At 40.0% G+C, this 27,287-nt stretch overlaps 1 protein-coding gene across 2 annotated transcripts in view; it reads right to left on the bottom strand.

The window, feature by feature from the left end:
- CTSS (cathepsin S) overlaps positions 1-27,287 on the bottom strand; it is a 34,156-nt gene that overhangs the window by 1,473 nt on the left and 5,396 nt on the right. The window contains exons 4-8 of one of the 2 annotated variants that reach the window (XM_058275315.2): positions 24,377-24,526; positions 22,353-22,580; positions 21,134-21,299; positions 14,741-14,843; positions 5,413-5,456 (exon numbers count right to left, since the gene is read on the bottom strand). In XM_058275315.2, coding sequence (XP_058131298.1) covers positions 5,413-5,456; positions 14,741-14,843; positions 21,134-21,299; positions 22,353-22,580; positions 24,377-24,526 — 691 coding nt within the window. The remainder of the gene's footprint in view (positions 1-5,412; positions 5,457-14,740; positions 14,844-21,133; positions 21,300-22,352; positions 22,581-24,376; positions 24,527-27,287) is intronic. The other variant, XM_058275316.2, reaches the window with a different exon arrangement.

A 27,287-nucleotide genomic window follows, 5' to 3' on the forward strand; every position in this document is an offset into this window, starting at 1 on the left:
AGCATATCAGTGGTTCTCTCACTTTTTAATTTCAAAGACTTAGAAAATTTTTTAAATTTGCACAGATTGATATAAAATTACCCATTTTTAATTTATCAAGTATGGACATAGAAATATAACATACTGGGAAGTGGACTTGGCCCAATGGATAGGCGTCCACCTACCACATGGAAGGTCAGTGGTTCAAACCCTGGGCCTCCTTGACCTGTGTGGAGCTGGCCCATGCGCAGTGCTGATGCGTGCAAAGAGTGCCCTGCCATGCAGTGGTGTGCCGGCATAGGGGAGCCCCACGCGCAAGGAGTGCAACCAGTGAGAGCCGCCCAGCACGAAAGAAAGTGCAGCCTGCCCAAGAATGGCACCACACACACGGAGAGCTGACACAACAAGGTGACGCAACAAAAGAAACAGATTCCCGGTGCTGCTGATAAGGATAGAAGTGATCACAGAAGAATACACAGCAAATGGACACAGAGCAGACAACTGGGGGTGTGGGGGGGCAGGTAAGGGGAGAGAAATAAATAAATCTTAAAAAAAAAAAAAAAAAAGAAATATAACAAACTCTTCACTACCACTATCATTTTGTAAAAGAAAGGACATTTTGACACTAAAAACAAAAATTCAGAGGATATAATCTCTAATATGAGTTGAATAAATTTGGACTTATAAAAAACAATCACAATATTATTTTTTTCACTTTGCTACAAATTAGTGAAAAACGACTACAAGATCCTTGTAAGAGAAATGATTCCTGAAGTTATCTTCTCAGAATATGTAATTGTAGGTGATTGTAAGTATACAAATAATTATAATATGAGGCATAATTCCTTAAGTGCTATAACTAGAATACAAAGTATTATGAATATTTAAGGAACAGAAATTACATGGGACACAAAAATGGCTTTTCCCTGGAGGTAACAATAGAGATGGCTGTGTAAAGATGATAAGCAGAGAAGATGAAATGCATTGGTGATGGAGGAGAACCATAAATAAAAGCATGAAATTGAGAAAATGCCTATGGTGTTTGGAAAGCATCAAGACATTCAATTGAAGGGAAAATTGGATGTCTTTAGGAGAGTAAAGGGAAAAGAAGATGGGAAGCTACTTTGGGGCCATGTTGTGAAGAGCTTGTGCTTTAGTTCCATGGTAAAAGGAAGCCATTGCAATTTTTAAAAAAACTTTTTGTTTAGAAACAATTTCAAATTTACACGAAAGGTACAAAAATAATAGAAAACAATACATAGAACTTCATTGTACCCCCCACCCAGATACTCAGATTTACCAAGTATTAGTATTTTGCCATGTTTTCTTTCTTTTTTCTTTCTTTCTTTTTCTCTCTTTCTTTCTCTTTCTACCTTTCTTTCTACCTTTCTTTCTTTCTACCTTTCTACCTTTCTTTCTATCATCTAGTTTCCAAACATTTGAGTGTAGGTTGCATATATCACGCTCCTAGCACTGCATACTTACATGTGTATTTCCTGAGAACAGGGACACTTATGTAACCACCTCAAGTACAGCAATGAGTTCAAGAAAGTTAGCATTGTTAAAGCATAGAGTTCATAGTCTAGGTTTTTCAGTTGTCCCAATAATATCTTTTTTAGCCATCTTCTCTTTCACTGTTACATCCTGTCCAGGGTCTGGCAATTGCATTTAATTGTCATTGTCTCTTTAGCCTCTCTCTCTTTTTTGTAGGTTGTGGTAACATATGTACAATATAAAATTTCCCATCTCAACCACTCTCAAACATACAATTCAGTGGCATTAGTCACATTCATGCCATTGTAAATTTTTGTTCAGAGACTCAATGGAAAGTTGTGCTTTTGCTTTCAATTGGGAAACTAAGGGGTAGAGCTGGTTTATTGCAGGAAGGCAAATGGCATAAGAGGGCTGTGCTTGAAGAGGTCTTAAATGGTCTAGTTATCAGCCACTCATTTGACAGTTTTCATGTTTTATATTTATCTTCTCTAACATTTAGTATGGTTGTCTACTTCCACCTCACTTTCTCTCTTGGTTTTAAGATACTACTATGACCTTTTTTCTCCTTTCTCTGGTCACTTCTTTTCAAACTCATGGGTTACTTTTTTTGCTGCCTTTCATTTAATTGCCACTGTCCAGTTTAAAATCCTTTAACAATGACCCAATATCTTTAGAATAAAATCCAAACTCCATTTTCACCTGGATGCAGTGTATCTAGTTTGTATCCAGTTTGGTAAGCAAAGGCAAAACAAACTCTGGTCAAGCTAGTATTGACATTAATAGCCACCATTTACTGAGCACTTAACTCTGTGCCAAGCAACTTAGTATATAGGTTCTCATTTTATCATATACTGAAAGGTGGGTTATTATTTTCTTTTAACTAAAGAGAACAGTGGAAGGGCAGAGCGGTAGACTTGCCCAAAGTCACACAGATAGTAATTGAAGCAAAGGTTCAAATCTAGGATTTTTTTTTTTCACTCCAAAGCCTACTATCCCTTTTATACTATCCTGATTATCCCTTTGCGTGAGATAGCATGGGGAATGAAATTCAGACCAGAACATCCAGGATCTTACATAATTTATATTTTACTATACTTTTTTCACTGCCTTTAAAAAATAGTTAAAATGATGATGAATTGAGTTTGGATCTTTGTCCTGGTAATGAAAGTTAACGTGTGAGTTACTGTTAACTAACCAGTAATATGAATTCAATCAATCAGTGAGATCAAGGAGTCTCAGATCCAATTCATCATGTGGACAATTTACTTTTCCCAGATTTATAGACCATGATCAATTACCCCAAATTTTGTAGAAGACCCCAGGCCCCTTTTTGACTGAATCCTGTTAACTGTCCCTTAAAGAATACAACTGATTAAAATCTCAGTCTAAATAAAGTATTTGAGAATAAATTCTTGCCTTTAGAATGTACATGGTCTGTTCTAAATGTCCATTCCAGGGAAGCGGACTTGGCCCAGTGGATAGGGCGTCCGTCTACCACATGGGAGGTCCAAGATTCAAACCCCGGGCCTCCTTGACCCATGTGGAGCTGGCCCACGTGCAGTGCTGATGTGCGCAAGGAGTGCCGTGCCACACAGGGGTGTCCCCGGCATAGGGAAGCCCCACATGCAAGGAGTGCGCCCTGTAAGGAGAGCCACCCAGCATGAAATAAAGTGCAGCCTGCCCAGGAATGGCACTGCACACATGGAGAGCTGACGCAGCAAGATGACGCAATAGAAAGAAACACAGATTCCCGTGCCGCTGACAACAGAAGTGGACAAAGAAGAACACGCAGCAAATGGACACAGAGAACAGACAACTGGGGCGGGGGGGCAGGGGGAGGGAAGGGGAGAGAAATAAATAAAATAAATCTTAAAATAAATAAATAAATGTCCATTCCAATCTTTACCTAATTTTTTTTGTATTAACTCTATGGCCATTCACTCAAACTATTCAACTTTGGGCAAGTTTCTTAACTCTATTGGTATCAGGTGTTTCTTGATTTCTATTATGGGGATAAAATGGCTATCATAAAATTGTCTTAAAAATTAAATGAGAAAATAAATTTAAAGTACTTTCACAGTGTCTGGTACAGAGGAAAAGCTTGATAAGTGGAGGTAGTTTTAAAATTATTACCCAAGTACAATTGGACTCAACTAGAGTCCACTCCTTTTTAAAAAATATAGCCTTCTAGGGTGACCAAAAGCCCCAGTTTGCCTGGGATTGTCCAAGTTTTAAAAAGACAGATCTGATTCCTGGGAAACTCCACAGTCCAGGGCAAAACATGATGGTTAGTCACCCTAACTTCTCCATACAAATTATAGACCAGTTAATTTATTAGATATTGCTTCTAAAATGGGCTTCTTAGGCTGTGCTAGTCACTATTCTCAGCATTAGGGTTATAGAGAATAAGATAGTCTTTTTAATAACTTCATTCTAGAGGGGAAACAAAATAAGTACATCATATAGTAAAATAATATATAATACAGTGTAATAATATATAATGTTATGTTTTAAAGACAAGTACTGTAAAGAAAAATAAAGCAGAATAAGGGGACACAGGGCTGCATTTTAGATGGAGTTGTCCAGGAATGCCTCTCTGAGGAGGTATTTAAGCAAAGACCTAAGTAAAGTAAAGGTACAGATGATGCAAAGACCTGGGATAAGCTTGTATCTGAGAAACAGCAAAAAACAAAACAAACAAACAAAAACTAGTGTGGCTAGAGCTGAGTGAGAGTGGGAAAAGAAGTTGAAGAGATGTTTGTAGGGATAAGCTGAGGCCAGATAATGTAATAATGCCTTATAGGATATGTGATTCATTCTTAGTATGAAGGAAAGCCATTAGAGGGTTTTGGGTAGGAGAGTAACATAATCTGCTTTATGTTTTTAAAAATATCATTCTGGTTACTATGTAGAAGATTGATTGCAGGCAAACAAGAGAGGAAGTGATTACCAATTTGGAGATTATTTCAGTAGTCCTAGAGACACATGAATGGTGGTTGAACTAGAGTGGTAATAGAAGAGGTATTAAGAAGTGGTCAGATTTGGGATAATCTAATGATGGTAGAAATGACAGGATTTGCTGATGGTTTACATGTGGGGTATGAAGCAAAAAGAAAAGATGACGCCAATGTTTTGACCTGGGTAAACAGTGTTAGCATTTACTGAGATGGGGAAATTTAGGACAATAGCAGAGAGATTTCTATTTTGGACATGTTAAGTGTAAAAGGCCTATAGATATTCAGGTAGATAGGTCAATTGGTAGGTTGTTATATATAGGAGTCTGGAGCTCAGGGGAGAAGTTAGGGCTGACGATAGAGATTTGAGTGTCATGAGAATATAGGTGGTGTTTAAAGCCATGAGGCCAAATTAGATGACCTAGGAATGATTATAGGGGGGCGGGAAACTGAGGTCTGGATTATTCTAACATTTAGAAACGAGGGAGAAGAAGAAGAACTTATAAAGGAGAAAGAGTCAAGTAGGAAGAAAACCAGGAGAATGGTCCCCTGAAAATCAAAGTGTTTCAGGAAGGAGAGAGTAATTATACATCAAATGGTGCTGAGAGGACAAGTAAGATGAGTTCTAAAAACTGACTTTGAATGTGTAAAGATGGAGGTGATTAGTGATCTCGATAAGAGTGACTTCAGTGGAGTGACAGGAGCAATACCTGGCTTGAGTTATTTATTCCAACATGCACAATTCTTAATCTTTTGTGTAGAGAGATTTCTAAGAAAAATCATTATAACTTTTTTCTTTTTCAACCTTTTCCAAGTTCAGTATGTCTGAACTTAATAAAGACCTCTGACTATGATGTTGATGATAATATAGAACATTTACCCTAACTCTACTTAAAGAGTAAGAATCTCCTGGAAGATCAGACAACAGTTTTCAGGGAGGGAAAAAGAAATGTGTTCCTTTCCAACTTAAAATTTAATAACTTACTGCCACTTGTGCATGAAGAAGCATTTCTGTGCCCCCTACCAACCCTGTAAAGAAAAGAAAGCTAAGCAGTCTGTGTACTGATGACATGATTTTATCATTGTGTATCTGAGCAGTTTTAATAGGCAGTTGGCCTTACTATCTAATTATTGTCAGAAATAATGGCTTATGGTCGCCTATATACAAACTAAAATGCTCATTTTTTAAATGCATCTTATACTGTGGGATACCTGACATTAGCAATCAACCTCACTAGGCTAAAATTATCCTATGTCCAGTAACTTTTGGGCCTCTGTTACTAATTGATTTATACACTAGATTAGGCCCCTTTTTTTTCTAAAGATGGTCTTGGCCAGGAGTGTGAGTAGTCACTCAGAATTGGGGCGACCTTCTAGCCAAGTAGGAGTCCTTTTTGGCTTCTAAACTTTTCTAAGTGGATACCAATTATATCTTTAGCTGAGCTAGCCTTCTAAATTTATGGATTTCCCATAACCAGCATCATAGACCATCCAAATACATCAGCATCCTATCAGATAGTATAACCTCAAAATCTCTGCTGCCTGTATGTAGTTCACTGTTCCTCACCTAATGCTTTAAATTTTATTTCTGGATTAAATGAAAACATCAGATAGTAAAAACAGTAGTAAATAGGGAAGCAGATGTGGCTCAAATGAGCTCCTGCCTACCACTAGATTCAGTTCCCAGTGCCACCTGGAACAGATGAGCAAGACAGCAAGCTGCTGTGATGGGCAGGTGCAGCAAGCTGATGCAACAAGATGACGCAACAAAGAAATGCAAAGAGAAAAGACAATGAGAGACACAACAAACCAGGGAGTGGAGGTGGCTCAAGTGATTGAGTGCCTCTCTCCCACATGGGAAGTCCCAGGTTTGGTTCCTGGTGCCTCCTAAACAGAAGACAAGCAGACACAGAGAGCACATGACAAACAGACACAGAGAGCAGATAGTGAGTGCAAACAATGAGGAGGGGAATAAATAAACTTTAAAAATCTAAAAAAAAAAAACACTAGTAAATACAGTTTTTACTCAATTATGCTTTGACATTAAATTATTGGCCTATCTTATTGTACACAATGAAAGCATTCTATAAAACTTATTACTGGGAAGCGGATATGGCTCAAGTGATAAGGCCTCTGCCTACCATATGGGAGTACCCAGGTTCAATCCCTGGGACCTCCTGGTGAAAGGGAGGAGGAGGGCATGTGCCTGCCCAGTGAGCTAGTACCCATGCAATGAGCCGAGTGCCCACATGTGGGCCTGCGTGGTGAGCCAGTGCCCTTGCAAGTAAGTCACGCAGCAAGAAGATCACACAACGGGAGAGAGACAAATGGGAGAGTTGAGTTGGGGCGCAGCAGAGACCAGGAACTGGGGTGGCGTAATTGACAGGGAACCTCTCTCCACATCAGAGGTCCCAGGATCGAATCCCTCTGAATCCTGGAGGAGAAGGATGAGAGGAGAAGACAAAAGAGAGAGGGAGATGTAGAGGATCGCACAGCGAGTGGACTCAGATAGCAGGGGCAGCAGGGCAGGGGAGGGGTGAGGAAACATAAATCATTTTTAAAAAAACCTTAGGAAAGTGGATTTGGCTTAACTGATAGAGCATCCACCTACCACATGGGAGGTTCAGGGTTCAAACCCAGACCTCCTGACCCATGTGATGAGCTGGCCCATGCACAATGCTGATGTGCGCAAGGAGTGCCGTGCCACGCAGGGGTGCCTCCCACGTAGGGGAGCCCCACGTGCAAGGAGTGCGCCCTATAAGGAGAGCTACCCCACACAAGAAAAGCGCAGCTTGCCCAAGAGTGGCGCCAAATACACGGAGACCTGATGCAGCAAGATGACGCAATAAAAAGAGACATAGATTCCCAGTGCTGCTGACAAGAATGCAAGTGGACAAGGAAGAACACACAGCGAATGGACACAGAGAGCAGACAAGGGCGGGGAGGGAAGAGAGAAATTAAAAAAATATTAAAAATCTAAAAAAACAAACAAAAAAACTTATTACCATATTTACTATTGGAACATTATTAAGGGCATGGTATTCTTGACTGTACTGTGTTCTCTTTATAGGGACACATAGGAGGATTAATAATAATAGCCATTGTTTATTGGTTACATGAATGCTAGACATTATGTGCTAAGTACATTAAATATATTATCTTATTTAATCCTTATAGTAGTCTTGAAGCTAATATCCCTATTTTACAAATGAGGAAACCGAGAGTTAAAATTAAATAATCTGCTCAAGGACAGTAAAGGGAGCTAACCAAGGTCTGACTGTCTTCTACATTAATGCTTTTATTCACTATGCTAAATTGTATATATGAAGAAGCTAAATACCCATGTCCAGAAAGGGAAGAAAAATTCAGAGACATAGAGCAATGTTACACTCCAGAAAGATTAAGGAAGATATTTTAAAATGAGACCAAATAGAGGAAGAGGGAAGCAGATTTGGCCCAATGGATAGGGCGTCTGCCTAGCACATGGGAGGTCCAAGGTTCAAACCCAGGGTCTCCTGACCCATGTGATGAGCTGGCCCACCTGCAATGCTGATGTGTGTAAGGGGTGCCATGCCATGCAGGGGTGTCCCCCGCATAGGGGAGCCCCATGCGTGAGGAGTGCACCCTGTAAGGAGAGCCGCCCAGCACGAAAGAAAGTTCAGCCTGCCCAGGAGTGGAGCCACACACACAGAGAGCTAATGCAGCAAAATGACGCAACAAAACGGGACACAGATTCCAGGTGCCGCCTACAAGAATACAAGCAGACACAGCAGAACACACAGCGAATGGACACAGAGGGCAGACAACTTGGGCGGGGGGTGGAGGGTTGCGGGGAAGGGGACAGAAATTAAAAAAAAAAAAATAGAGGAAGATTCCTCTTTATTTCACTTGAGGTTAACTTGGTAGCATTGAAAGTGACATATAATTAAATTTTTATTTAACCTTTTAAAAGGTCAAGAACAAGTTTGATGATCTAGGAGGATTTTATCTGATTATACCTCTGTGGAATTCATGTCCACGTCCAATTTCTCCTTGTTAGGACTTAGCGCCACCAACAGCTATAGTCTTTTATTATTTGGTCCCTGCCTATCTTGCATCACTCTCTAACAGTCACCTTATACTACACCCTTTTAAAAAGTACATGCAGTTCCCCTAACTCATCTATTTTTTCTCCCCTCTGGGCTTTTGCACATTTAGCTTCCTCTGCTCTGATTGCCCTTCTTCACTTGGTTAATTCCTTCTTACCCTTCAAGATTCAGTCAAATAACCTCTCTGAAAGGTCTTCCTTAAATCCCCAGGCTAGGCCAAGTACTCTTCTGTACTTCTCCTCCAACCTATGCATACCTCTATCTTAGCATTTATCACATTTTATTGCAATAACTTGCACATGCACTTATCTGTCTCCTTGACTCTATTAGACTCTGAGTATCTTGAGGGATAGTAAAAAGACTGTATTTTTTATTACCAAATCCCCAGTGTCTAGCACTGTGCTTGGTACATATTAGGTACTCAATATATGTTTGTTGAATTAATATGCAAAAATGAATGAGACTATCCTATCTTCAAGAGCTTACATTCTAGTTAATGGAGCAGGATTTACAGAAAGGCTATAACACAAGATACAATGTATTAACTACTATAATAGAATTTACAAAGCATGCTAAAGCTTATAAGTTATAGAAACAATTCTGAGTAGATGAAGGGAAGTATGGAAGAAATAGCATGTGAGATAGGTTTTGAAGAATGGATAGGATTTAAAATTTTTTTTCTCATTTAAAAGAAGAATAACTTGCTTGTTAAAGACAACTTAGAAAATACATAAAGATAGGCAAAGATAACCATTATTATAATAAAAATGATTATTGGGAGCAGATGTGGTTCCAGCAACCGAGCACCCGCCTCCCACATGGGAGAGCCCAGGTACCTTCCAGGCACCTCCTAAAGTTAAAAAAAAAAAAAAAGCAAAACAAAACCAAAAAAAACAGACAATGAGCAAAAACAATGAGCATAAACAACAAGCAAAAATGAGCAAACAGAATAGAGCAATCTTGGGGGGGGCAACAGCATTAAGGATGTTGAAAGCCTCCTTTAAAAAAAAAGATTATGAATTCCTCTTAGTCCTTTAGTATAAAGAGAAGCTGAGCATACTATTTTTAACTTAGTAATTATATTGTATATAAAATTTGTATTTAAATATTTTCCATTTAAACATATATTCCAATTATTTTATTAGGCTATTGATAATTGTCTAAATAAATAGAATTTTTAGTGCATGGAGTCAATTATATCATAGTTTATTTAATCTTACCCTACTGCTAGGCATTTTTGGTTGCTTACTATTTTTCACTTTTAAAGAATAATGCTACAATTTATATAAATTAGGTATATAATTTATATAAAACCAATATAAATTTATTTTACCCATATTTAGGATTATTTTCTTCACATAAAGTCCAAGAAATGGAAATAATAGGACAAAGAATGTGAGCATTATAAGGATTCTTAATTCAAACTTTTAAATTGTTTTTAAGAAGGACTGTATCAATTTACTCTTCCACCAGAATGTACAAGAGTGCCCATTTCACCATAGACAGGTGAAATTTCTATAGGCAGCAATGGCCTTCAAGGGCATTTCAGAAAGATGAAACAGCAGAAGTAAAAAAACAGATAGGGGGAAACGGACTTTGGCCCAGTGGTTAGGGCGTCCGTCTACCATATGGGAGGTCCGCGGTTCAAACCCCGGGCCTCCTTGACCCGTGTGGAGCTGGCCATGCGCAGTGCTGATGCGCGCAAGGGGTGCCTTGCCACGCAAGGGTGTCCCCCGCGTGGGGGAGCCCCACGCGCAAGGAGTGCACCCATGAGGAGAGCCGCCCAGCGTGAAAAGAAAGAGCAGCCTGCCCAGGAATGGCGCCGCCCACATTTCCGTGCTGCTGATGACAACAGAAGCGGACAAAGAAACAAGACGCAGCAAATAGACACCAAGAACAGACAACCAAGGGAGGGGGGGGAATTAAATAAATAAATCTTTAAAAAAAAAAAAACAAAAAAAAAACAGATAGGTAGTATTCTGTAAACTTAGGGAATGATAAATAAGTAGTTTACTGTGGCCAGAGTGTGTGTGGGTATGTGGCAACATAGAGGAAGGAAAGTCTAGAAAGTTATATTGGAAGCAAGCTAATGGAGAACTTTGAATGCCTGGCCAGGAGTTTGGACTTTATTTTGAAGACAATGGTGAACTATTTAGAATTTTTGAACATGGGTTGACATGATCTATAATTTAAAAATGCTTCCATAGCTGGGTGAGAATTGAATCTGGATTAGAGCAAGGCCATTGGGAATGGAAAAGAGAAGCAGATATACAATATGATTCAAAGGCCAAATGGACAAGGCTGAATGGGTTGAAGGAGAGAAGGGGAAGCCCAAGATGATGCAAAGGCTTTGATAACCTGAGACTGGTGAGGCATTATCCAAAATAGGGAATAATTCTCTTGAGTTTTTAACAAAATCTTTTTCAGGGATTGGGAAGAGGGAGAGTTGGGATGGTTTAGACATTTTGATTGTGAGGGTGTGATGTGTATGTGTTCTGTGAGTGGTAGTTGGGTGGGTTGGTAGGAATCTGGACTTTTCAAGTGGAGCTGTCAAGCAGAAAATTAAATAGGGAAGTCTGTTGCTTAGTGAAGAGGTGATTTCTAGAGATTGTGAACAGTGTATCATCCGTATAATGACAATAGTTGTAATTCAAAGAGCAGATCACTTGGCTTTTGTAAAACAAACTCATATAAAGGATACTCTGAAGGAAGTAATCTAGAAAATGAGATGAAAGCCAATGTTAAAAAATGAATCAAGATAAGCTATGTCCTAGAAATAAATACAGGAAAGAGTTTATAGAGAACAGAAATCCTCCACATTTCTCTGCCATTGCATATGCTTTTTGTTTTGTTTTTTTGTTTTTTCCCCCTAAAGATTTATTTATTTATTTAATTCCCTCCCCTCCCCCCCCCCCCCCCCTCCCCGAGTTCTCTGTTCTCTGTGTCTATTTGCTGCATCTTGTTTCTTTGTCCGCTTCTGTTGTCTCAGCGGCCCGGGAAGTGTGGGCGGCACCATTCCTGGGCAGGCTGCACTTTCTTTCACGCTGGGCGGCTCTCCTTACGGGTGCACTCCTTGAGCGTGGGGCTCCCCTACGCGGGGGACACCCCTGGGTGGCGTGGCTCTCCTTGCGCGCATCAGCACTGCACATGGGCCAGCTCCACACGGGTCAAGGAGGCCCGGGGTTTGAACCGCGGACCTCCCATGTGGTAGACGGACACCCTAACCACTGGGCCAAGTCCATTTCCCTGCATATGCTTTTTGGGTCATTATTTTTCTCTTCCAGTACATGAGCAATTCCACTCACCTGAAGATTTATTGTAAGTGGTGCCTTCTCTGTGGAGCTTTAGGCAGTTAGGCATCTCCTCCTCTGTGGCCCCATAGCCACATAAACATATATAATGATTATATTTGCATTATGTTTTATTGTTTAAAAATATATTTAATTTTTATATAAGTTTTGTATCAAGGACTAAGTTTTGTATCTCCAGGACCTGGATAATGCCCATAATATTGTAGATGCCTACTAAATACTTATTGAGTTAATGAGTATTGAGAAGAGGTTTTGAATTTAAACACTAAAAGATGTGGATGATCTTCAAGAAGAGCCATTTCAATAGAAAAGGGAATTTGGAGGATTCACTGTAGGGAGTTCCTTAGGGAGCTGAAATGATATGAATGAAAATATTGCTTCATTGAAAAAAAAAACAAAACTCAAAAATTTTACTGGTCTAAACCCAAGTTTATCAGTCCTGGGAATAGGTTACAAATGAACCAGGATATTGATCCCCTCAGCTATTTTCCCAATGGGCCATACAAATCATGTGCCACATTCTATATGTGTGACAACATGAAAAAGGTAGGGGAGCACAAGCTAAACAGAAAGAACTGCTTTTTGCTTATGATTTGTAAACTATGTTCTTCCAGTAAAGATTTAAGGGAAACCTTCAAATATGCTTGAAAGTCTCAACTCTTCATATTTCCTCCCTCTATTCCCTCTAGAAGCTACATTCCCCTTGCTTATGATTATAAAGATGTCAGTTCAATTTATATAGTAAGGGCCATTATATATCAAGTACTGTGCTGAGGATACAAAGATAAGAAGTAATCTCTACTCTGAAGGTAGATATGAGATTTGGAGTCATAGATATGTAAAAATACAATTTATTTATTTATTTATTTTAATTATTTATTTATTTAATTCCCCTCCCCCGGTTGTCTGTTTTCTGTGTCTTTTTGCTGCGTCTTGTTTCTTTGTCCGCTTCTGTTATCATCAGCGGCAAGGGAAGTGTGGACGGCGCCATTCCTCGGCAGGCTGCTCCCTCCTTCGCACTGGGCGGCTCTCCTTAACGGGTGCACTCCTTGCGCGTGGGGCTCCCCTACGCGGGGGACACCCCTTTTGTGGCAAGGCATTCCTTGCGCACATCAGCACTGCACATGGGCCAGCTCCACACGGGTCAAGGAGGCCCGGGGCTTGAACCGCGGACCTCCCATATGGTAGATGGACGCCCTAACCACTGGGCCAAAGTCCGTTTCCCTACAATTTAAATATAACGTATAGGGACGCGGACTTGGCCCAATGGCTGGGGCGTCCACCTACCACATGGGAGGTTCACGGTTCAAACCCTGGGCCTCCTTGACCCGTGTGGAGCTGGCCCATGCGCAGTGCTGATGCGCGCAAGGAGTGCCCTGCCACGCAGGGGTGTCCCCCACATAGGGGAGCCCCACGTGCAAGGAGTACGCCCCGTAAGGAGAGCCGCCCAGCGCGAAAGTGCAGCCTGCCCAGGAATGGTGCCGCACAGAGAGCTGACACAAGAAGATGATGCAACAAAAAGAAACACAGATTCCTGGTGCCGCTGGTAAGGATAGAAGCGGTCACAGAAGAACACACAACGAATGGACACAGAGAGCAGACAACTGGGGGTGGGGGGGAAGGGAAGAGAAATAAATAAATTTTAAAAAAAATAAATAAATATAATGTATAAAATACTTTCATCCAGTATGTATAGGCCATTTTGGGGGCATAGAAAAAAGACATTTTACTTAGCCTGAGGACTCAGGGAAAACTTTCCATAATAGATAATGCCTGAGCTGGTTTTGAAGGAAAAGGAGGAAAAAACCAAATGAGGAGAAAAGTTGTTTAAGGCAAAGGGAATAACATAACCAAGATATGATGATATTTAAGATAAAATATCTTAATATTTGATATTAAGATGATATTTAAGATATATGGGAACTATAACTGCATATAATTCAATATAACTAGAGTGAAAAGTGTGAAGACACCAAGTGGCAGGAGTTGAATCTGGCAAGGCAGGTAGGAACCATGACATCGGAAACCATGTCTTCTCTACTAGGGAGCTGAAGGATATTAAGTAGAAGAGTAATAAGCTCAGACTCATATCTTAGGCAAATCACTTTGGCAGCAGGGTGAAAGGTGGATTGAGAATAAGGAGACCAGTTAAAAGACTACAGCAAGAGTTCAGGCAAGAGATGTTTCAACTAGGGCAGTAACAGAAGAAATAGAGTGGAAACATAAGCAAGGATAGATATGAGGTAAAATTAATTGGACTTGTTTGATAGGATCTGGAGGGAGAGAGAGGGCTCTAGGATGAATCCATAGTATCTAATTGGATGACTCCTTTTAATGGTGTTGCCATTTACTGATATGGGAAATTCTGGAGGAGAAGTAGTATGGTGGAGAGGGTACTAAATTCCTTAGATATGTTGAGTTCAGAGAGCCTAAGTTTTATGTAAGTGAATAAATCAAGATAAAGAAGTCTGAAGTTCAGGGCAGAGGTCAGAGCTAGAGCTAGATATTTGAAAGCCATCAGTATATGGCTTATAACTGAAATAATAAGGTTGGAATGATGGTACCTAAAGTGAATGTAGAATAAGAAGAACGAACACTGGTTAAAGGATGGAGCCTTGGGGGAAAATACCAATATTTAGGGTGTAAGCAGAGGAAGAGGAGTTCATAAAGGAGACCAAAAAGAAATGATCAGAGAAGTATTGTAAAAGATAAATCATGAAACAAAGTGCTGAAGGTGGAACTGGAAGTGAAGAAATGGGGGCACTGAGTAATTTAGAATGTCATACTTCATAAGAAGCTAAAAATGTTTATTGTCATATCATGATCATTACCATGATAATCACAAAACATTTGTTGAGATTCCCTCAAATTCTTGATTTTAATTAAATATTCATTAAAGTGAGAATGCATTTACCTGTTTTTCACAAGCCAGTAGTCTTTCCCATTAAGGTTACCATAGCCAACCACCAGTACACCATGATTCACATTCTGGGTACAGGATGGTTCATAGTAGACACCTGAAAATATAATATGGATGGAGAAAAGAGTCAGCGGTATGAAAGACATTTAAAGATGCTATTACTTTTTTATTAAAAAAAATTATTGAAGTACATCACTTATACATAAACATACATAAACAATAACTGTATAGTAATAGTTGTGAACTTACAAAACAAACATACACAGCATCATAAAACACTCTCATAACTCACCCTACCACCAATACCTTGCATTGTTGTTAAACATTTTAAGCTAATTATTAAAGAGCATTGTCAGGAAGCGGACTTGGCCCAGTGGTTAGGACGTCCATCTACCACATGGGAGGTCCGCGGTTTAAACCCCAGGCCTCCTTGACCCATGTGGAGCTGGCCCATATGCAGTGCTGATGCATGCAAGGAGTGCCACGCAGGGGTGTCCCCCACGTAGGGGAGCCCAATGTGCAAGGAGTGTGCCCCATAAAGAGACCCCCCAGCACGAAAGAAAGTACAGCCTGCCCAAGAATCTTGCCGCACACACAGAGAGCTGACACAACAAGATGACGCAACAAAAAGACACAGATTCCCATGCCGCTGACAACAACAGAAGCGGACAAAGAAGAAGACGCAGCAAACAGATACAGAGAACAGACAACCGGGTGGCGGGGAAGGGGAGAGAAATAAATAAATAAACCTTTAAAAAATAATAAAATAAAATAAAGAGCATTATCAAAATATTACTACTAACCAAAGTATTTTCCCGAAACCAACCCCATTATTATCTTTATATCATTTATATATGAACATACATAAACAATAAGTGTATAGTAAAAGTTGTAGACTTACAAAGCAAACATGCATAGCATTATACAGGAGTCCATACATCAACCCTTCACCAACACCTTGCATTGTCATGAGACATTTGTTATAGATTATGAAAGAATATTGTCAAAATCTTGTTACTAATCATAGTCCTTATCTTATATTTGGTGTATTTTTCCCCCAACCCACCCTACTATTACTTTTTAAGTATATTTTTTTTGACAGAAGTTGTAAACTTACAGAACAATCACGCATATGTGCAGAATTTCCATCTATCAACACACCATACTGTGGTGGAACATTTGTTAATAATAAAACAATATCTGATTGTTACCATGTCCACAGTGTACATTTGGCACACATTCTCCATACTGCCTCACTATCAACACAGTACATCTCTGGCATAGATGCAAGCATATTACATTATTACTGCTAACCACAGTTCATAGCTCACTCTAGTTGTATTTTTCTCGTGCTTCTCCACATTCCCACCATCCTGCAGTAGTGATGTACATTTGCTCTAGCTCACCAAGGACACTCTTGCATCTGTACCATCAACCACAATTCTCATCCACCTCTTGGTTTACAGTGCTATTCAGTTCCCAGATTATTCTCTAGCATTCCATCAATTAGCATTTATATCCCTAGACTACCATTTTCAGCCACATCCCCATTTATAAACTGTTACTCACTGTTTGTTACCATATACTCTATACATTTCCACACTTTTACATTAAAGCTAATTAAAACTTCTACAGGGAAGCGGACTTGGCCCAATGGATGGGGCATCTACCTACCACATGGGAGGTCCGCAGTTCAAACCCCAGGCCTCCCTGAAGCGTGTGGAGCTGGCCCGTGCACAGTACTGATGCGCGCAAGGAGTGCCGTGCCACGCAGGGGTGTCCCCCGCGTAGGGGAACCCCATGCACAAGGAGTGCACCCCATAAGGAGAGCTGCCCAGCATGAAAGAAAGTGCAGCCTGCCCAAGAATGGCGCCGCACACAAGGAGAGCTGACACAAGATGATGCAACGAAAAGAAACATAGATTCCCAGTGCCGCTGATAAGGCTAGAGCGGTCACAGAAGAACACACAGTGAATGGACACAAAGAGCAGACAACCGGGGGCAGGGGGAAGGGGAGAGAAATAAATAAATAAATAAATAAATAAATAAATAAATAAATAAAATAAAATTTTAAAACTTCTACATACATTAAACATCAGTAGTCCATCTTGGTCCTCCTCTTATTTCCTTTAAGAATCCACCACCTACCACCAGGGCTTGAAGATATTTTCCTACAATTTCTTCTAGAAGCTTTATGGTTCTTGCTTTTATATTTTGGTTTTTGATGCATTTTGAGTTAATTTTTGGATAAGGTGTGAGATAGGGGTCCTCTTTACTTCTTTCGGCTATGGGTATCCATTCTTTTAGCACCATTTGTTGAATGGACTGTTCTGCCCGAGCTGTGTGGGTTTGACAGGCTAGTCAAAAATCACTTGAACAGGAAGTGGATTTGGCCCAACAGATAGGGCATCCACCTACCACATGGGAGGTCTAAGGTTCAAACCCAGGGCCTCCTGACCCGTGTGATGAGCTGGCCCACACACAGCGCTGATGTGCACAAGGAGTGCCATGCCACGTAGGTGTGTCCCCTGCACAGGGAAGCCCCACACGCAAGGAGTGCCCCCCGTAAGGAGAGCCGCCCAGCGTGAATAAAGTGCAGCCTGCCCAGGAGTGGCGCCGCACACATGGAGAGCTGATGCAGCAAGATGACACAACAAAAAGAGACACGGATTGTGGGTCCATGCAGCGAATGGACACAGAGCAGACAACTGGGGGGGCAGGGAAGGGGAGAGAAATAAAAATAAATCTTTAAAAAAAATCACTTGAACATACATGTGAGGGTCTGTTTCTGAAGCATAAATTTGGTTCCATTGGTCTATGTGTCTGTCTTTTTGCCAGTACTATGCTGTTTTTACCACTATAGCTAGGTAATATAATTTAAAGTCTGGAGATAATAGTTTGCTTTTCCTTTTTAAGATGTTTCTGGCTGTTCAGGACCCGTTACCCTTTCAAATAAATTTGATAATCACATTTTCAATTTAAAAAAAAATTGCTGGTGGAATTTTTATTGGGATTGCATGAATCTGTATATCAATTTGAGTAGAATTGATGTCTTTATGATATTCAGTCTACCAATCCATGAGCATGAATGTTCTTCCAGTTATTTAGGCCTTTTTAAAATTTCTTTTAACACTGAGTTGCAGTTTTCTGAATATAAGTGCTTTAAATTTATTCCTATTTGAGTTTTATCTGTCATATTTTATTTTCCCCACTCTTTTGACACTTTTGGTTACTTTTATTGATAAAATCTTCATTTCTAGACTCTTTTCAAGGTCTCTCTCTCTCCTTTCTTTTCTTTTCAGGCTCTAGCACATCCTTTAGCATTTCCTGAAAATTTCATCTCTTGGTTAGAAATTCTCTCAGTTTCTGTTTATCTGTGAATATTCTAATCTCGCCCTCATTTTTGAAAGACAGTCTTGCTGGGTATAAGTTCTTGGCTGGAAGTTTTTCTCTTGAAGTATTTTAAATATATCATACCACTGTCTTCTTGCCTCCATGGTTTCTGGTGAGAAATCCGCACGTAATCTTATTGGGTATCCTTTATATGTTACGATTTGCTGTTCTCTTGCTGTTCTCAGAATTCTCTCTTTGTCTTTAGCATTTGACATTCTGATTAGTATGTATCTCGGAGTTGGTCTATTCAGATTTTTTTTGGATGGGAGTACATTGTGCTTTTTGGACATGGATATCTATGTCCTTCAATAGGGTTGGGAAATTTTCTACTCTTATTTCTTCAAATATTCCTTCTGCCCCTTTTCCCTTCTCTTCTCCTTCTGGGACACCCATGACACATTAGTTCCCTGAGATCTTGTTCAATTTTTTCCATTCTTTTCTTCATCTGTTCTTTTGTATGTTCACTTTCAGAGGCCATTTCTTCAAGCTCACCAATTCTTTCTTCTTCCTCCTCAAATCTGCTATTATATGATTCCAATGTTTTTTTAAATTTCATTTATTGTACCTTTCACTCCCGTAAGATCTGCTGTTTTTCTATGTACGCTTCAAATTCTTCTTTTTGCCCATTCAGTGTTTTAATATCCTTAATCTCTTTAGTCATCTCACTGAATTTATTAAGGAGATTTGTTTGAACATCTATGATTAGTTGTCTCAACTCCTTTATGTCATCTTGAGGCTTAGCTTGTTCCTTTAACTGGGCATAGCTTCCTGTTTCTTGGTGTGAATTGTAATTTTTTGTTGGTGTCTTGGCATCTGGCTTACTAGAGTATTTATTCTGGTTGCAGTTTTTCTCTTTCATTTAGGGCTTCCTGCCCTTTCTCCCTTGCTGGTTGTGTAGTAGGAGCCAAGGATGTAGTTGGTGCTATAAGCTGCAGAGGCTCAAGCTGCCATCATTGCCCCAGGGACTGATGAAGGTTCTCCCAACTTTCTCCTTTTGCCAGAGGTAGGAATAATCCCCTGGCAATAATGTGTGGACCAATCCAAGTTGTGCAGGCCTAGAATGTGTTTGCCCAGAGAGACTGATGCAGCTTCACACCCCTTTCTCACCTGCCTGAGGCAGGGATGGAGCTGCAGATGTGGGCAGCAATCTATGCAGTGCAGGTCCAAGATGACTGCAGTTTCCCAGTAGACTTCTGATTATTCAGTCTGTGCCAGCCACAGGTACTGGCAGTTACCTGGATAGGCTATTGCCTCACCTGCCAGCCTCCTTCCTGCCAGAGGTGGGGCCGAAGCCTAGGCTAGGGCTTCAGGCCAATGAATCTTCTCTGCAGATGGGCAGTCTCCTCCTTCCATTCCTTCAAGGATGTAGCAGGATGCTCTTCTGGTCTCCTGGAGAACAGGTGCTTCAACTAGCTCCAGATAGCTCTGGGTGTTTACTAACTGCCCTGTAGCAGGAGCTGACTCTAGGAGCTCTTCAGTCCGCCACCATCCTGCTGGTTCTTCTCTAAAAATGCTATTACTTTTTTTTAAAATATATTTTTTATTAAAGTATATCATTCATACGTGATAAAAGTGCTATTACTTTTTAGTAGACTATTTTAAATATATGGCAAGGTTAATTAAAATGTTATACATGTTTATTTTGTATGTTCACAACTTTTACTGTACACTTGTTTATGTTCATGTATGAATGATAAACTTCAATAAAAATATATTTTAAAAGTCTTTTTTTCAGACAAAATAAATATATATGTTCATATTCATTAAAAGTTTCCATATTACAGAAACTAGCTTCATTAAAAAATGTTAGGTGCATATAGTCTTAAACTACTTAGAGTTCATAATTTTTCTTACCAGTGCTATGTTTATTACTTTTCTTGTCAAGTTTGGCATCAATCCAATCATATTTCCCTCAGAAACCTTTGGTAAGCTGCTACTTTTTGCTAATTATTTTTAAACATATATAATCCGTTTTGTATTTCTTTGTATATATTGCAAATTTTTTCCCTATGTTTTCATCCTTTACTAGATTAAATGCTCTTTAAGGGGAAGTTTTTTAAAAAAGATTACAGCCTTCTACTTTGTCCAATGCTTGGTAGGTACACTGGAAATGTGTTTTGTCTAGATTTTTTTTTAAGCCTCAGGTAAAAAAAAAAAAGTGTTACTTGCCCCTCCTTGTACACTGCTGTGTTATACCTGAATTACATGGTCTCTATACAGTTATGGGCACTGTATGGATCAAGTAGTATGGTTTCTAATTTAGTTTGACCACTTCCACACTATATGCCTTTAGCAAGTTAACCTAAGACTTTGTTTTTTTCACCCGTTGTTGGAGATTGAATCATATGCCCTACAAAAGGTATGTTCACTTCCTAAGCCTTGGTCCTGTGGCTGTGAATCCATTTGTACTTAGGTCCTTTGCAGATGTTATTAGTTAAGGGGTGCCCAAACTGAATAAGGATGGGCCTTAATCCAATATGGAAGTCCTTAGAAGCAAAGGAGATGGATACAAAGAGATGCCACAGAGAGCACAGCCAGAAAGTGTAAGTCAAAGAAACCCAGAAGAGAAAGAGGATGCCTCCTTGTGCATTGTCATGTGACGGAAAAGCCAAAACCCTAAGATTGCTGGCCAGAAGATAGCAACCCCTGGAGGAAGCAAGCATTCTAGCCTCTAAAACCGTGAGCCAATAATTCCTGTTGTTAAGCTAACCCATTGCATACTGTTTGTTTTAACAGCTGAGAAAGTAAATGAAAACACCTGTAAAATAGGGTTATTGTAAGGATTAAATTAGATAACACATATAGTATATAGTGTTAGTAAGCTAAGTATTACTTTACCAATTAAAACTAGGTATAATATACTTATTTGAAATGGAGAATTCTGTTTAACCTATCTAAACATTCAGAGGTAGAGTGAGGGGTAAGGAAAATACTTTTTTTCTAATAGTGCAAGGGTAGCATATATACAAGAAGATAATATATCTGAGTTGTTACCACTTTTGTAGAGGAAGAAAGAAGGATGACTTGCATCTATGCCAACAGACACAGGACCTTTGTTGGCCACAGCTTCTTTCAGGGCCTCTTCACTGCCATAGGGAAGTTCAGTGTACTTTGAACATGTGGCAGCTCTCTTTTTTGGGTCATACTGGCACTTTCCATCCTGAAAAAAGAAGTGTAAATCAAAGAAAGAAGTATACTTCAACTTCCTTTATAAATTGCCAATGTCCTGTTTTCTGGATTTCAAATATGTTTTCTTTCTACCTTGAAGTTTCAAGAATCTAAGGCTCCTTCTCCCTCTTATAGAAAGAGGAATTGAATCCTCCAAATTCTAAATGGTCCATGTTTCATCAATAACAGGAAATATAGAACTATTCTATTGTTTTAAATTGTGAACATCTTCAAACATGCAAAGGTACCAGGACAATGTCCCTTAGACTCCCAAGAGAACTGTAGGGGAATATTACATAGAGATCAGACATTCAAGACCACAGCTTTAAAATTTTTTTATGATGGTGATGTCTGTAAGATGATCTAGGGAAACGGACTTTGCCCAGTGGTTAGGGCGTCCGTCTACCACATGGGAGGCCCGCGGTTCAAGCCCCGGGCCTCCTTGACCCGTGTGGAGCTGGCCCATGCGCAGTGCTGATGCGCGCAAGGAGTGCCGTGCCACACAGGGGTGTCCCCCGCATAGGGGAGCCCCACGCGCAAGGAGTGCACCCATAAGGAGAGCCGCCCAGCGCGAAGGAGGGAGCAGCCTGCCGAGGAATGGCGCCACCCACACTTCCCGTGCCGCTGACGACAACAGAAGCGGACAAAGAAACAAGACGCAGCGAAAAGACACAGAAAACAGACAACCAGGGGAGGGGAGGGGAATTTAATAAAATAAAAAAAATAAATCTTTAAAAAAAAAAAAAAAAAAGATGATCTACAGTTAAAATGATTATTTATAAAGACCAAGTGATATGGAAAATACACTATATTTCAAGTGAAAAGGGGGAAGTTACAAATTCAGGTATATTGTATATACGACTATGATTTAAAAATGCTTACAGGAAAAAAAAAACTTGAAAGAAATAAACCAAAATAATAATGGTTAAGGTAGTAGGATTTAGATATTTTTATTTTTTCCAAGCAATTGGCTTGGTGATGACACCAGTGCAATCAGTGAGTTCATGAGGCATGAGGTAGCACAGAAAGTTTACTTGTGACACACCAAGGCTTTGTAGGGATAGGAAATGTCTGAGTCGATTCCATTGTTATCAATGATGTATTGAAAAGCCATTGTCATGAAGCCACCATTGCATCCTTTATTCCCATATTTTTCAGTTGAGCAATCCACCAGGTTCTGTGCACTGAGAGACACCAGCTTTCCTGTTTTCAGTTTCAGCTGTGCTTCCAGGGCCCCCACAGCACTGAAAGCCCAGCAAGCACCACAAGAACCCTAAAAGACAGAGTTACAAAAGCAATCATAGAAAGTTAGTAAGGATGACTTCCATAACACAAGCTAGACAACTCCCAACAATGTCAGCCCTGTCATTTGCTCTTAGTAGTTCTCATTACAATTTTCTCCACTATTAGACAAAGGGAACAAAGACTAAATATTTGATTATTCTCTAGGCAAGGTCCAACTTTGATTGACATTTGCAAATGGATGATCTCAGAGCATAACTGCCATATTAAATATTTTAAAAACAGTATTTATTGAGTATATACCAAATCCCAGCTGGCTTTACCCCTAAGTAAAGGAGATAGATGCCTACAACAAAGGGATTTTGACTACCTTGATTTAAAAAACTCTTCCTCCAAATGATGCCTCAAATAGAGTTTTAATCTTAACAAGGCTAGCATTTTTCAAACACTTTTAGCCTCATAATTTTTTGATCAAAAAATATTTTACAGGGAAGCATAAGCAAACATAAAAGCACAAAACTGCTTTGGTTAAAAAGAGTGCAGAGGGAGCAGATGTGGCTCAAGCGGTTGAGCTCCTGCTTCCCACATGGGAGGTCCTGGTTTTGGTCCCCTCCCCACTCCCACCCCCATGCCAGCTTAAAAAAACAAACAAACAGACAACAAGCAAACAAATGAAAAAAAAATTCAGGGCAGCTGATGTGGCTCAGTGGTTGAGCTCCAGCTTCCCACATATGAGGTCCTGGGTTCAATCCCCAGCCTGGTACCTCAAAAAAAATTTTTAAGTAAAATAAATAAATAAATGCAGAGGGTCCAGTGTCATATCATAATAGCTTGTCTCTCTCTCCTCTGCCTATCTCACCTTGCTCTCTACCCAAACTGAGGAGCTTGAAATTGCTTTTGATTAAAGCAAAATCCCCTGTTAAAATGGAAGCATCTAGGGAAAGGAGAGCAATAAGTTAAAACCTAAATGTAAAGTTTATTGGGTCTTCCCAAACTCTTATTTTAGAGAAGCTAAGGTAAGAAGCCCAAAACTAGTTGAAAGAAAAATCTCTAGATGAAAAAGAATAATATATTAGCAATATCTTCACTTATTAATTTTTTTTCTTTCTTGGTCACAAGCTGGGGCAACTGCTCAGAATGCTCTGATTTCTTCTCTCCTACCCTGATCTAAAAAGTGACACATGTATTTTACCCTTAGCTGTCCTGACTAGTTTAGGACTTTTGTAGTGTTTTTGTTTTTGTTGTTGTTTTAACAAGCAAACAAAACATAAAGGCACATATAAAAACATAGGAACAACAGTTTTCTAAAGCCTATTTTTGTAATTCTAACAGTGCAAGCCTAGCCACGAATTAACTTGACTGGTACAACTTATAGGCCAGTCTGAGTTCTAGTTCTTTCTCCTCCTCCAACCCTGGATTCATAAGTGAGATGGAGGGAGAAACTTCCTGACCAGGGTTCTCTCACACCCAGGACACTGCTTCTCAAGCAACTGGTTTGCTGGAAGGTCTAGTGCTGTCAACAGATAGCATAAAGTCATGAGGCAGCAAGAAAAAGTTTGCTTAAGAACCTATTTGCTGAGTTCACAGTTTTTGTTTAAATCATCTCCAGCAACTGGTATTCTAAGCACTCTGGGGAATACAAATAAAGTACAATATGCCCTTGCCCTCAAGGAGCATACAATTTAGTTGCAAAGGCAAAAATAAAAAAATAATTAGAAAATACCTTAAGGAATATGAAAGTCACTGCTAAATTATTTAGCTAGAATAAGTATTTAAGGAAGTGAGAGTTCTACCTGGGGTATAGAGGCCTGGGACGGTAATACTCACCTGGTATTTTACGTTAGTAACACACCCCTTCTCTCTCCAGTCCAGAGAATCTGGCAATTTCTGATTAGGGTTTGCCTTGTAAGTAACATTTCTCTGCCATTCACTGGGAACTCTCAGGGAACTCATCAAAGACACCACTTCTTGACTGGTCTACAAAGCAAATACATATTCCCTTTCATTTATATCCTTCTTTTTATCTAGTAACTATAGCTGGGACTACATTAGAAAACTGAGGGGAAAAAGAAAAAAGAAACAGTGGCAGTTGTAACCCCTATAGGTACTGTTGATTTATCTGGGTCTTTTTAGTCGTGCACTTTGTGTTAACATCCCATTTAAGTACCCTCATTGGGAAGGAGAAAAAGAAAATGGTAAACACTAGAAGTTAAAAGGAGGCAGAGTTTTCTTTTGTTCACAACAGGCAACATGTTTAAAAGGGCTCTCTAAAAAAGTGGACTGAACTGGTTTTCCTTGTGAGAAAGAATGACAAAGGAGACTCCAGCATTTAAGTGAGGAGTTGGTCTAGCTGGGGTGTTCCCTTCCAAGGGGTACTATGATTCTCCCTTTGGCAACACTGCTAAAAAGAGCAGTCTAGAAATGAATGGATGATTATTTGTGATATTGAAAACCCACATGCCGCGCTGGGAGCTGCTCTCTGCTCGGCTGTCGCGGCCCCTGCGGGAAGGCCCGGCTGGCCTCCCGGCGCCCACCCACGCTTCTCCCCACCACGTGGAGCTTCGGCGGCCGCCGGCGGCGCAAAGCGCACTTGAGCCGAGGCTGAGCCCGAGCCTCCGCCGCCGCCGCACGCGACTCCTAGGCTTCCTCCCAGCGCGGGTGTGGGGGGCGCAGGCCCGAGGCGTGAGCGCGGGCGGGGGACGCGCACTAGAGTTGGCGCTGAAGACCCGACCCTCGGCGGCGAAGGGATGCTGCAGGCCTCTGCTCTCATAAGACTTCAGCTGTAGAATCCTCACGTGAATGCTCCTAGGGCTACGGAGAAGATCAAATGAGAGCTTACAAATGGAAGCTCCTTGGAAACCGCGAAGCACTCTGTAAACGAAAGGGTCTTGTCGTAACAATCCTAATCCCTCCACCCTAGGTGGATGTCTCTCGACAATAAAGAAGTTCATATACACAGGAAGTAGATGTGTATAATTTTAAAATATTCGCTTTATCTCATGTCTTTTGGAAAATGGGCCACTGTTCACATAGCTACATCTCTTTCTAAATGGGACAGCCAGAAAAATATATCTGAATGGCAAAGAGTAAAGGTACTCTATGGCAATATTTCTCAAACTTTAATTTGCATTTGCATCACGTGGGGATCTTGCTAAGATACAGATCCCAATTCAGCAGATTTGGGGTGGGACTCAATATTCTGATTTGCTCACAAATTCCCACAAGTTTCTTAGCAGCTCCATAATGCCAAGCTACTTACTGGTCATTAACTAGTGCTCTTTCTGAAACATCTCTCACCTTCCTACAGTCAGGATAAGGAAAGCATTAATTAATCAGAAGTTTAAAAAACATAGGAAATGCCAATGTCTCTGTAAGATCAGAAAGAAAATAAGATAACCAAAGAAGGAACACTTTCACCAAGATATGACATTACTGCATACATAGTTATGGACTGGAGGGCAGACTACACAGCCTTTCCCTGGACATAAATGAAGTTGTTTTTTAAGTTTAATTTTAAGTCTCAAATCAGAGCCATTATATCTAGTCAATAGGAAAAGTCAACATTTTCCATTAAGGAAGAACTAAAACTCTCAGAATTACTGAATTGCCCAGTGCAAATGTACATGAATCTATTACCGCCTCTAAAAATTGCAAATGACTGTGGTCCTGGAAAATAATACACCATTTTGTCTCAATGCATATTCTTAACTTACTAAAAATTCTTCAAAAACTTTAAACTAGAAGAACAGTAATTTGCTTGTAGCATAGAGGCAGTCTATGTCAGTCAAAAAACAGGCACTTTAGAATTTCAAACAATACAACAGGAGGTGAATAAAGTATTGTGCATGTGTTGTGTATGTGTGTGTATGCATTATCCCACATTATTCGGAGCTTCCAAGGTGTAATGTGCATTTACAGAGCCACTCTCCTAGCATTTAAGCTGTGGGGCATTTTTCCTTGCTTAGTGGTGGTGTAAGCACTTTTGATCTTATACATGATTTATAAATATTGTGATGTATTTGACTATAGTAGATCTGACTTTGATAATTATCAGTTTTTGTTTGAGAAGCAATATTAGGAGGCGGATGTGGCTCAAGAAATTGAGCGCTCCCCTCCCATATGGGAGGTCTTGCATTTGGTTCCTGGCCTCTCCTGAAAAAACAACAAGCACAACAAAATAGGGGAGCTGGTGTGGCACAGTGGTTGAGTGCTGGCTTCCCACATACTTCGTCCCCGGTTCAATACCCCGGCACCTCAACAAATAAATAGATGGATAAATAAATAAATAAATAAAATAAAAGCAATGTTGCTTGTCTTACCAACATATATTCTCCAATTTACAATAAATAAATAGAAATAGTGTTAGAAAAAGCAAAATGAGATCATGTGTACAGATCACTGCATTCTGGTGGGCACCACAGTGTTTACTAACAACTATTCCTTGTGCTCTTGCCACTGCAAAACAGATTGCTTATGCCATCTTTGGCTTTCTTAACATCTCTTCAGGCATCAAAAAAAGTGTTTCTTTTTTCTTTGACACCAATTTCATCTCCCTTTAAGAATACAGTATTAGTTTAAAACACTGTTCAATTTAAAGCATCCTCATAGAGCTTCAGTCACCCTGACTGATGCTGGGTGAATTCAAAAAAATGTAGATTGATTTCATCCTCTGCCTTTCAGAACCTTTGAGGGCAAAGCGAACTGTTTAAAAAAAAAAGTAGCCTGATTAACTGTTTGT

This window comes from Dasypus novemcinctus, chromosome 13 (assembly GCF_030445035.2).
Source record: "Dasypus novemcinctus isolate mDasNov1 chromosome 13, mDasNov1.1.hap2, whole genome shotgun sequence".
NCBI lineage: Eukaryota > Metazoa > Chordata > Mammalia > Cingulata > Dasypodidae > Dasypus > Dasypus novemcinctus.